Raw genomic sequence first — 12,570 nt, 5'->3', positions numbered from 1 at the left:
TATTTGTCAATTTGTTTTATTTTTCCATGTATGTTTTTTTTGTGCATTTCTACAGAGAGAACACAAGCCAAAAAACAACAAGTTTATTTTGCCGTAATCGTGAACAAAGCATAACTAATATGGTACCGTGTTGTTTCATTGTATGTTAGTTGTACGTTGTGACACTGCATTGTGAAATGCTTTAATAAAATGAAGGCAAACTGTTCTTCTAGGATTTCAAACCATGCACTGCTGAACATCTAGTCAAATGGCTACCCAGACTATTCACATTGCCCCCCCTCTCCACACCACTGCCACTCTCTGCTGTCATCGATGCACAATCACTTTAATTAACTCTACCTACATGTACATACTACCTCAACTAACTGGTGCCCCCGCACATTGACTCTGTACCGGCACCCCCCTGTATATATCGCTATTTTTTACTGCTCCTCTTTAATTACTTGTTACTTTTATCTCTTATTCTTATCCGTATTTTTTTAAACAGGCACTGTCGGTTAGGGCTCGTAAGTAAGCGTTTCACTGTAAGGTCTACACCTGTTGTATTCGGCGCATGTGACTAATACAATTTGATTTGATTTGCTGCTTGTAGTGTGTGAGTTGAAATATCAAATTATAATCAGAAATAATAATTACTCAACTACTTAAGTCAAGGGGTATGAATACTTTCTGAAGGCACTGTATATATCAACTGGAGTCCTTATCAAATGGACTTAAGATGTTAAGATAAAAGTTTCGACTAGAAAAAACAAGCTCCCAGGTCTTGTGCAATGAAATACCTTGGTTCTCACTTTTGCTCTAATTGATTTCCTTCAATCAGTGCAATCAAATCAACTATCAATTAATGGCAGTTCAGAATGCTTTGACTTTCAAATGTCCTTTCTTTGGTTTTTAATTAAGTTACTTTTGTTCTTCAAAGGGGGGGATGGGCAAACCAAAACAAATGCTATTCAAACATCAATTTGTAAAACGTACAAAAAATGGCCCTCAATGTCTTGAAATGGAGTAGGTACACTGGTGGTTAGTGTCAGCAGGGTGTGCACCAAAACACAACTTTGGTTTTTGAAAACAGCATAAATATTTGACGGTCTGTGCTATCTCGCATCCTTGGGACGTCCCTACCCCATTGAAGTTGACATTTTAAATGGTGTAGGTAAGGAATATGGTTATAGTTAGGGTTTAAGGTAGGGACATCCCAAGGGTCCCGGGTAGCACTGAATTGTCATGACATTCTATGACAGTACATTCATGTTTGGATGAAATTATCGTTTCATTTACTTTCGACTGTGATGATCAATGTGAATCAATGCTCAAATTCAAAACCTGTAAAATGTAAATAGTTTTACACTCTCAGTAACACTTGTTACTTCTACTTTACTCCTTATAGAAACCATGCTGAAATTGTTACTATTCTTCCCCATATGACCAGGAGTCTCCCTCATCTTCAGAAGTAACATTCACACCCTCTACCACATCTCTACACACCAGCTGCTTCACCTGTGAGGGCATCTGTTTGTCCTCTTCTCCAAGGGTGGAAGCTTTAGGTGTGTCGCTGTCCATCTTTGTGTTCCAATTAGCTGCCTGTGGATTCTCCAAATCCACCCAGGATAGGTTGTCAGCCAAGGCTAGGTTCTGATTGGGTAGTTCGGTCACATGGTCATACGGCTCATCCGGTTGATAGGAGGCTCCTGTCTCCAGATTGGAACCCCAGAAGTTGTTGTGTACACCAGAGCTGAGGAAGCTGTGGAGGTCCTGGCCTTCGCTGTCAGTTTTGGAGGATCTTTCGGAGTCTCTCTTGTGACCTGCAAAAGGATCTCTAGATGCTAGGTGTTTGTTTGGACTTTCTAAGACTTCCCATTCATCTGTCTGAAGACATTCATTACTTGCCTGATAGCTAGTGACCTCCTCTGCAGAATGTTCAATAAGAGTATTGCAATTCTCATAGTGAGAGACCGCCACATCTAACAAGTCTTCCTGATCTGCAGTTAGATTTGCTTTGGTGACAGGTTGCAAATACTGGCTTGCATTTGGCGACTCATCATCTGTGCTGTTAGACTCTTCTATATCCAAGTTGTTCATGTTGGTTTGACTCTCAGGCCTGCTGTTTAAACTGCTGTAGATAGAATGGCTTTCAGTGAAGTCTGCATGAGTCAGCATATAAAGGTTCTGGTGATCCTGTCCTTCTATTTTGTCTGGTACAGCTTCAGTTCCCAGTCCCCCACTGAATTCCTTATCTTGAGCCAAAGATTCTTCTTTGGATATTTCTACTGAACTTTCTCTAAGAGATGTGTGTTCAGATGTCATTAGAATCCTAGAATGCACCGAATACCTAACCTCTGAGGAAATACACTCTTGCTCAGACTGATTCAGTTTCTCGCCGCCTGAAGGTATATACTCGGGATCGGATTGATTCATTTTCTCTCTGTCTGAGGGTATATGTTCTTGCTCATATAGACTCAGTTTGTATTCACCTGAAGTTATATACTCTGGCTCAGATTGATTCAGTTTCTCGCTGCCTAAAGGTATATTCTGTTGCTCGGATAGATTCAGTTTCTCTCCACCTGAAGGTAAACACTCTTGCTCAAACTGATTCAGTTTCTCTCCGCCTGAAGGTATGTACTGCTCTTCAGATTGATTCAGTTTCTCTCCGCCTGAAGTTATATCCTCTGTCTCGGATTGATTCAGTTTCTCTCCGCCTGAAATTACATACTCTTGTTCAGATTGATTCAGTTTCTCTCTGTCTGAGGGTGTGTGTTCTTGCTCATATAGATTTAGTTTCTCTCCGCCTGAAGGTATGTACTCTGGCTCTGATTGATTCAGTTTCTCTCTGCCTAAAGGTATATTCTCTTGCTCGGATTGGTTCAGTTTCTCTCCGCCTGAAGTTGTATACTCTGGCTCGGATGGATTCATTTTCTCTCTGTCTGAGGGTATGTGTTCTTGCTCATATAGATTCAGTTTCTCTCTGCCTGAAGGTATGTACTCTGGCTCTGATTGATTCAGTTTCTCTCTGTCTGAGGGTATGTGTTCTTGTGCATTTACATTCAGTGTCTCTCCGCCTGAAGTTATATCCTCTGCCTCGGATTGATTCAGTTTCTCTCCGCCTGAAGGTAAATTCTCTTGTTCAGATTGATTCAGATTCTCTCCGGCTGAAGGTAAATTCTCTTGTTCAGATTGATTCAGTTTCTTTCCACCTAAAGGTATATTTTCTTGCTCCGATTGATTCAGTTTCTTTCCACCTAAAGGTATATTTTCTTGCTCCGATTGATTCAGTTTCTTTCCACCTAAAGGTATATTTTCTTGCTCCGATTGATTCAGTTTCTTTCCACCTAAAGGTATATTTTCTTGCTCCGATTGATTCAGTTTCTCTCCGTTTGAAAGTATATGCTCTGGCTCAGATTTATACATTTTCTCTCCATCTGAGGGTATATGTTCTTGCTCACATATATCCAGTGTCTCTCCGCCTGAAGGTAAATTCTCTTGTTCAGATTGATTCAGTTTCTCTCCGTTTGAAGGTATATGCTCTGGCTCGGATGGATTCATTTTCTCTCCATCTGAGGGTAGGTATTCTTGCGCATGTACATTCAGTTTCTCTCCGCCTGAAATTATATTCTCTGCCTCGGATTGATTCAGTTTTTCTCCGCCTGAAGGTATATTCTCTTGTTCAGATTGATTCAGATTCTCTCCGTCTGATGGTATGTGTTCTTGCACATATACATTTAGTTTCTCTCCATTTGAAGGTATATGCTCTGAATCGGGTTGATTTATTTTCTCTCCATCTGAGGGTATATGTTCTTGCTCACATATATCCAGTGTCTCTCCGCCTGAAGTTGTGTACTCTGGCTCAGATGGATTCATTTTCTCTCTGTTGGAAGGTATATTCTCTTGCTCGGATTGATTCAGTTTCTCTCCACCTGAAGTTATGTACTCTGGCTCGGATTGATTCAGTTTCTCTCCGCCTGAAGGTATATTCTCTTGCTCGGATTGATTCAGTTTCTCTCCGCCTGAAGGTATATTCTCTTGCTCGGATTGATTCAGTTTCTCTCCGCCTGAAGGTATATTCTCTTGCTCGGATTGATTCAGTTTCTCTCCACCTGAAGTTATGTACTCTGGCTCGGATTGATTCAGTTTCTCTCCGCCTAAATGTATATTCTCTTGCTCGGATTGATTCAGTTTCTCTCCGTCTGACGGTATGTGTTGTGCCTTTACATTCAGTGTCTCTCCGCCTGAAGTTATATAGTCTGCCTCAGATTGATTCAGTTTTTCTCCGCCTGAGGGTATATTCTCTTGCTCAGATTGATTCATTTTCTCTCTGTCTGAGGGTGTGTGTTCTTGCGCATATAGATTAAGTTTCTCTCCGCCTGAAGTTATGTACTCTGGCTCGGATTGATTCAGTTTCTCTCCGCCTAAAGGTAAATTCTCTTGTTCAGATTGATTCAGTTTCTCTCCGCCTGAAGGTAAATTCTCTTGTTCAGATTGATTCAGTTTCTCTCCGCCTAAATGTATATTCTCTTGCTCGGATTGATTCAGTTTCTCTCCGCCTGAAGGTAAATTCTCTTGTTCAGATTGGTTCAGTTTCTCTCCACCTAAAGGTATATTTTCTTGCTGAGATTGATTCGGTTTCTCTCCATTTGAAGGTATATTCTCTGCCTCGGATTGATTCAGTTTTTCTCCGCCTGAAGGTATATTCTCTTGTTCAGATTGATTCAGTTTCTCTCCGTTTGAAGGTATATGCTCTGGCACGGATGGATTCATTTTCTCTCCATCTGAGGGTAGGTATTCTTGCGCATATAGATTCAGTTTCTCTCCGCCTGAAGTTATGTACTCTGCCTCGGATTGATTCAATTTCTCTCCGCCTGAAATGATATACTCTGGCTCGGATTGATTCACTTTTTCTCCGCCTGAAGGTATATACTTTTGTTCAGATTGATTCAGTTTCTCTCCGTCTGAGGGTGTGTGTTCTTGCACATATAGATTCAGTTTCTCTCCGCCTGAAGTTGTGTACTCTGACTCAGATTGATTCAATTTCTCTCTGTCTGAGGGTATGTGTTCTTGCTCATATAGATTCAGTTTCTCTCCGCCTGAGGGTATATACTCTTGTTCAGATTGATTCAGTCTCTCTGAGTGTATCTGCTCTACCTCCTCACTGTATAATATGTCTTGTGTCTGGGAAAGTTCAGTGTGAGACTCAATTTGAAGACTCAGTACTGACTCGCTCTCAATCATCTGCCCAGTAAAGTGTTCACTGTAACTGGATATAGATAAATTCTCTAACTCTTGCTCCACCAATCTATCAATTGTTTCTTCATTATAGTCCTCATCAGAGCACACCATGGAGTACTCTCCAGGTTCTGTAAGTTCCTCATAAGATTGCTCCTCTTCTGCCTTCTGAATCAACTGATCGCCAGCATTCTCCTCATCGTTCTCCTGTTTAGCATGCTCCTTTGTTTGGCTAGCATCCATGTCCTCTTGGTGAGTGGAGCCCATGTTACTTTCCTGATCTATGACATCCACTTCTGACTCTTCATACAGATACTCCATGGTGTCAAACTGTTTGGACTTGCCTTCGCCCCAGGTGTCTGTTCCTGTCTGGCAAACCTCCCTGTCCTCTTCACCATCACTGGAGTCACTTTCGCCCATGTGTGAAGCCTGAGTGTTGACATCCGTCTCGTCACTCTTGTAACGGATCAGGGGGTGTGTGTCGGCTAGTGTGTTGTCCTGAGCATAGCTGTCGCCTTCTAGCTCAGCCCTCCATGAAACAGAATTATTTTGACAGAGGTTTGCCTCATGATCCTCTTTGTCATTGTCAGATATATTCAGTTTCTCTCCACCTGAAGGTATATGCTCTTGCTCAGATTGATTCAGTTTCTCTCCGTTTGAATTGATATACCTTTGCTCAGACTGATTCAGTTTCTCTCCGCCTGAAGGTATATGCTCTTGCTCGAATTGATTCAGTTTCTCTACATTTGAAGGTATATCCTCTTGATCAGACCGATTGGGTTGGGTTTCTCTGTTATTCCACATCTCTTCCTCTTTCATATGATACTTTCCTTCTTTCCAATCATCCATTCTTTCTCCAATTCCATTCTCTTCATTGTACCCTTCCACTCTATCCCATTCATCCTTTACATCCCCATTGGGGTTCAGTGCATTTTGTTCCTCACGTTTGTTTGACATATCATTTTCATCATCCCCTTTTCTGAAATGTATATCACCTTCCACCACTCTTTCAACATGGTGAAATACCTCTTCTGACCAGTGAGAAGCTTGATCAGATTCATATGAGATAATCTCCTCTTGGTTGAACTTATCGATTCTTTCTGTCATATCATTTTCCTTATTGAATCCTCCCAATATCTCCCAATTATCCTTACCATACCCATAGGGGCGCAATTCATGTTCCAATTGATCTTCATCTTTGTTAGACATATCATTTTCATCATCCTCTTTTGTGAGATTAATAATATTCTCATGGTTGAACTCGTCGATTCTTTCTGTCATATCATTTTCCTTATTGAATCCTCCCAATCTTTCACAATTATCCTTATCATACCCATAGGGGTGCAATTCATCTTCCAATTGCTCCTCATGTTTGTTAGACATATCATTTTCATCCTCTTTTGGGAGATTAATAACATCTTCCTCCACTCTTTTAACATGGCGAAATGCCTCTTCTAAACCGTGGGAGGCTTGAGAAGATTCATATGACATATTGTCCTCTTGGTTGAACTCTATTGGCTTGTTGTAACTTTTCCCAGCTCCATACTCAAAAGCTTGACTGCTTGTGAAGGTCTCAAATGCTTGTTTTAGCACTGATGCAGTTTCAGATTCCAAGCCTTCATTTCCCGCCCATTCAGCATCTTTACTTGCTGTTTCAAGATCTCTTTCCTCCGATGCATTCATGGGACCGTAAGGCATATCTAGTAGAGGTTCCTCTTTTTCAAAAGACATTTCAAAAGGTAAATCATTATCATCATTCGCTGAGAAAGCATAATGTGCCCCTGTCACCAAACCTGCTCTCTCATAGCTCACTGAAGGGCTGAGGAGCTCTTGAGCATCAGTGCTGAACACAGTTGGCATACTGAAGCTGGTCTCAACCTGGTGACTCATGGCAGATTCCAGAACGGGTTTCTCTTCAGCAAACCAGGTTCTGACTGTGTTCTGATCCTCTTCCTCCTTTTCCATATCCCACATGGATTGTTCCTTATGGTCAGATCCAAGCCAAGATACAACATCAGCTCCTGCTGTGGGAGGTGAGAGAGGCTCCGCATGGTTGACTTCTTTATGGACATCTTGAGGTCTGAAGTGGTCGACTGAAATTCCGTCCTGTGGTACTTCGGGGTAAGGTGGTGAACAACTTACCTGGTGGTTGGACCCTACGCCAAAGTCAATATGCTCTTCTTCTGTCTTTCGACAACTCTTGGGTGTTTCGTTCAGGGTTACCCGATTTTGAGTCCAGATTGGTGATGCGGACATCATTGTTACATTGGATCGTGGGCTTGCTCTATGGATGGTAGAGATGGGCCTGATCATATGACTGGTAGCCTGCTGTGACTGGAAGCTTTGCTTAGCCCCTCGAGAGCTGGGCACTCCATCTGTGAATGACATAGGAAGATTATTGAATAGGTACACCATACATAATGGTACTGGGTAGGCCACAGGCCAGGGACTATCGTAGATAGACATCAATAAGGTTGAAATGACACTGACAATCTTGACAATACCAGGAAACATTCACCAATGCTTTGATTGCTTTTTGTCTTACAATCTCTGTCTATTCCAAAATGTCTTCAGTTTTATCTTAGGTTGACAGGGATCTCGAAACCCCATCCCAAAGTCAATATTAGGAGACATGTTCTCCTGAACAGAGGTTAGACAGTAATGGAGAGATATTGATCATGACATCCTTCCCCTCCAGTCTGAATTACCGGAAAGCAAAGCCATATGGCTCAATAACCTTTGGGGACTCTAGGTAGCTTGCGTTACAGAGCACAAAGCGCCTAGCTCAGCCCCCTAACCAACCCACACCATCCCCCACTCGTTTTTGTCTAATGTGAATATATACACGGTACAATACAGAGTCAGGACTCGCCCAGTATGAGGAAGTATGAGGAAGTATGAGGAAGATGCCTTTTGGTTTACAGAAACATTTATACAGTAACAGGAGTACATGTCATGGAGGTGTTGGCTTTGACACCTATCAATATCATGTTGTACTACAACACAGTCACTGATCTAGCTGGTTGATTCCTGTATGAAGTGATCATTTACCAGAGATGTAGGTGCTCCTTAGCTGATTTGTTGAAGAGAAATCCCCCTTCAGATTTTCATTGTCCAGTAATGCTCTGAAGGAAAAGAGCAGACACAGACAAACGAGAGAAGGATTCATAAAGGGAAAGTGATGTAATATTCTTTTTCAACACTATCTAGAAAATCTTATGTCCTGGTTAGAAGCAGCTTGAATACTAATGTGACGAATAACCTTTTTTTTTACTTTGGTCACACTAGGGGGGTATTCTGAAATGATGTGTCATAGGGTGGGGTGAGAGGAGTGAAGTGGGAGGGCTTTTGTTGCCAACATGAGATCTGTTGTTATGGAAATGTGGGGACGACATTGTCATTGACGAGCCATCTGCTGTGCATACCACTGCCTTCAATTCCCCCTCTCACATACTCACAGCCTAAAATACAGGCATGCACGGCCTGACATTCTGATTAGCCCAAGCAGAAGTAATACAATTTGTATTCACAGATATGGACCATGCCCATTCCAACACACATTCAAACCAGCATCTCTAATGAAACAATACTTAGAAATACTTATAAACGGGTGCACATGAATATCCCAATATGATCGCAGAATTACACTGCAAGTGTTGCTCAATGTGTTCTATTGCGTGTTGGGATGTACTGTATAGGTACCGATAATAAGAATTTGATGCATTTAATAAATCTCTTTGAGACTTGCTCTCTCCTTCTCCCCCTGCCTCTTATTCCTGTTCCTCTAGACTCCCTCCCGTAGCTCATACGCTGGTCATTCCCTGCTGATACCTTGGGGTCACTATGGAGTGGGAAGAGACCAAGGGAAAGAGAAAGGCGCCACTATAGAGGCCCATATAAAGTTACCCTGCTCAAGACAGCTGAGACTGGCCTTTTCAAGGGGATGACCTTTGGGCCAGACGGCTGAGCCCTATTGGACAACAGGCCTTGGACATCTACATATTGTTCCACATTCTCACATGGGGAGGGGTGATGGGGCTCAGTCTGAACTTCCAGTTGAAAAGCCATTTTTGAATGTGATAATACTAGACATCTAAATCAGCATGGACATGGGGCTAATAATGATGGCTTTCTCACAAATCGGTAGAAAAGTAAAAAGAAAAAGAACATGTTTGGAAAAGAAGGGGAAGATAGTAGTGAAGATGGGATGATTGGGACATTTGCCTCAATGTTCATATTCTGATCGACAGGCTTTTTTTTTGCAGACATCAAACATACGTGGGCTCGGTGTCGCTTTTTCAGCTGTTGCCGCCTTCATCAGAGCATGTTCAAAGCAACTTGAGGTGACACTTTTATTTAAACCTTCCCACGCCTCTCTTACATAAAAAATGACACTACCTCTTATCACCTTTGGCTGTGTGCCAATGGTCTTTCATGGCTTCCTCCCCTCGTCTCCTTTCCCTCTCTACAGTTGATAAGTAAAATAACTGGATGGATGGCCATCAACATACTTTGAAGATAACTAACTTGTTTTCCTTGTATGTTTGAGACTGAAGTCCAACTTGAGATCCTTGTATACAAGTAATGTTTTCAAGCAAAGCTCCAATTGACATCAATGCATGATTTACTAGTTACCCTTTAGCATTTGGCCCAAAATGTCTATAGTTTCGTGCTAAAGGTATGATGAGAGAGGTACTGTGACATGTACCGTACCTGTATGTGGCCACCTCCATGCCTAGAGACATCTTCAGCTGCAGCAGACCCCTACTTTCTGTCAGGAGAGTGTCAATCTGATTTCCCAGCGCCCCCTTCTCCATCTCCAACACATCCAGATGGGCCTGTGGAACAGGAAAAGGGAAGAGAATTTATTGGAAATGGCATTGATGTTATCCAACCATAGCACATGAACAGGTATTGAAGGCACCGAATTATGGTTCCTGGTCCCATGGCAAGAGCTTATGCCCAGCATAGAACATAGAATGCTCAATGTTGTCTTCCCTGCATCTTATGGTTGGGCCCCAGTGTGGATTTTTAACCTTTCTGGACAAATGATGACCTGGAAGTAATTCCCAGAGCCCCAGCCTAGGCCGAGTCAAACATGCTGTTTCTGTCCAAACATTTCATTAGCATTTAAAATGAAAGGGAGCACAATATAAGCCTTCTCAGAGATACTGCGTTGGTATGTTTCTACTTCATAGATATCAGACTCATTTGGACAAAAACACCTTGTTTTCCTAAAATTACCATATTGTTCCTGTTTTTATTTTGGGCCATGTCCATTTGGAAAAATGTTCTGCTATGACTGACATTTGAAAAACTTGGTTTTGCTCTGGTTTGCTCAACTGGAAGCAGCTTTAGCTGTCTCGATTAACTGGCAAGATACACAACAAGCACATTGTAATTTGTCTTTGGACTGAAATCATTTGAAGGTCCTAAATCCCAGACAGCAGTCACATTCAGACAACACACTCAAGACGTTTTAAATAATGCATGATTATTAAAGCGTCACTCAATATGGAATTTAATAGTATGGTTAGGAATCTCACTTTTATGGCTTCAGTCTCAGTTCAGGTGAACAGGAGTTCTAAATAATCAAATTGATACTGTTATATGATTGAATTAGTAAAGGACACTTAACAAAGTTACCTATGAGATATTGACATGAATAAACCCACACCCATAAATACGCCCACACCAAAGACCAGGGTCGGCTACTTTAATTGTTCTTACCTGCAGGTTTTGTATCTCTTGCCTCTGCCTGTCTCTTTGTTTGGCCACACTCCTCTCCAGATACTGCCTTTTATCCTGGGCTGATTGCAGCTCATTCTCCAGGGCCTGAAGTTTCAGCTGGCTCTCAATCTTCTCCTGGCCCACCTGGGCCAACCGGGTTCTGGCCTGGTTTAGAGACTCGTCCAGGCTGTCCACCTGGCCCTGAAACACCATGGCCGCCTCATGCCACGCCCTGACAGCCATCTGGGAGTACTCCTCACCCAGCTCCTGGAGGCTGGGCAGCTGGGTGCCCGTTTGGGGTGGAGGGGGTGGCAGTGCAGGTCTGACATGGATTAGTGTAGCCTGGAAGCCGGCAACATCTTCCTGGTGGGTTTGTATCTGGAACTGGATTTGTTTCTCTAGCTGGCTCACCTTCTCTCGTAACCAGATCTGAGCCCTCCTCTCCTCCTCCATCTGCTTCCTGCTGTCTGCCAGCTTCTTCTTCACCTCCCCATGGGCGTCCGCCACCCACTGTCTCTGCAGCCCCAGGACTTGGAGCTCTTCACCCAGGCTCCCTAGCTCCAGCTCCACCCGATCCTTCTCCCTCCAGGCTTCCTCTACCTCTTGCCTGGCCAGGCTCAGCTTGTCCTCCAGGCCCATCCGCCCCCCCTGGCCGCTGCCCCTCAGGGCCTGGATCTCCTGGCATAGTAGCTTGTTCTCCTCCTCCAGCAGCCTCACTCGGCCCAGGTAGGTCTCCAGGCGTTGGTTGAGGTTCAGCATCTGGAGCTTGTCGTCGGTCCGGTGGCTGTGGTGGTGCCGGAGGCGGTGGAGCTCCATGTCAGAGAGAGAGGACAGATAGTAATGCTGGTTGAGTAATTCAAATGTTTTAAAGTAAAGAGGGCCTCACTCTGGAGCGAGCAGTTTCTGTCAATGTGTGTGAGGTGCTGATTCGGTCTCTCTCTCTCCAAGCCTGTGTGTGAGGGTCAGAATGTGCTGTGAGGCTGCTTGCCTCCTGGAGTGTGACCGCTGGTGAGATACTCTCCTTTCATACTGGAATGAATGCAGGGGGAGGGCAGAGGGGAAGACAGGGGAGGAGGGATGGAGAGGAGGGAAGAGAGGGAGGTGGGAGTGAGCAATGATGTCATTTGGGGGTTAACTCTAGCACTGCTGGGAATGTCTTTTTCTTATTCACTGGGAGAAATTCACATTTTGATTGAATGATTTCTGTTATCTCTCTACAAGTACATATTCAGTTGTTATTTATGAAATCATGTATTTCTTTACACCATTTTTTTCAGATAAAAAAACATATGTGTAATTGTTAGACTACTGAATGTAGTAAGGCTAAATACCATAGCATGAATACAATACTCTAATACAGCACTGTAAATGAAGAGACTTGACAGGAAGCCTAGAGGAAACATTTGTATTTGTACTAAAACAACTCTGATTGTCACACATGTTGAGAAATGATAGGCTAAATAAATCTAATAGGATAATTGTTTTATTTAAAAAAGTTATCTATCCACTTCTCAGATCCATTTTGACCTCACTACTACCCTCTGGTGACAGTATTTCAACATTGCAGCAGCCCCACATCCATACAGTAACAAGTCCACTTCCATTCAACCTTGATCCTATGGT

The 12,570-nt window shown here is 42.9% G+C and overlaps 1 protein-coding gene across 3 annotated transcripts; it reads right to left on the bottom strand.

The window, feature by feature from the left end:
• LOC106605312 (nestin) lies at positions 1-11,967 on the bottom strand. 3 transcript variants are annotated; one of them, XM_014200795.2, is made up of 6 exons: positions 10,948-11,967; positions 9,931-10,055; positions 8,269-8,342; positions 4,539-7,592; positions 3,777-3,821; positions 1-3,416 (listed from the first exon to the last, which is right to left on the bottom strand). In XM_014200795.2, the coding sequence occupies exons 1-6, from the start codon at positions 11,761-11,763 to the stop codon at positions 1,408-1,410; spliced, it is 6,123 nt and encodes a 2,040-aa protein (XP_014056270.2). In that variant the 5' UTR covers positions 11,764-11,967; the 3' UTR covers positions 1-1,407. The 3 variants fall into 3 exon arrangements, with proteins under 3 accessions (XP_014056270.2, XP_045574392.1, XP_014056267.2); XM_045718436.1 differs by having other exon boundaries at positions 1-3,293; positions 3,339-7,592; XM_014200792.2 differs by having other exon boundaries at positions 1-7,592.
• Positions 11,968-12,570: the final 603 nt, after the last annotated feature.

Source organism: Salmo salar, chromosome ssa05, assembly GCF_905237065.1.
Source record: "Salmo salar chromosome ssa05, Ssal_v3.1, whole genome shotgun sequence".
Lineage (NCBI taxonomy): Eukaryota > Metazoa > Chordata > Actinopteri > Salmoniformes > Salmonidae > Salmo > Salmo salar.
Note: the sequence above shows the minus strand (reverse complement) of the source record. Positions and strands in the feature narration are given on the sequence as shown.

Excerpts from the sequence above, each read along its gene's own strand:
- LOC106605312 (XM_014200792.2), bottom strand. The coding sequence starts at position 11,763 with ATGGAGCTCCACCGCCTCCGGCACCACCACAGCCACCGGACCGACGAC. Across the intron at positions 10,056-10,947 it reads AAGAGATACAAAACCTGCAG|GCCCATCTGGATGTGTTGGA; the intron begins GTAAGAACAATT and ends CCTGTTCCACAG. Across the intron at positions 7,593-8,268 it reads AAGGAGCACCTACATCTCTG|ATGGAGTGCCCAGCTCTCGA; the intron begins GTAAATGATCAC and ends TGTCATTCACAG.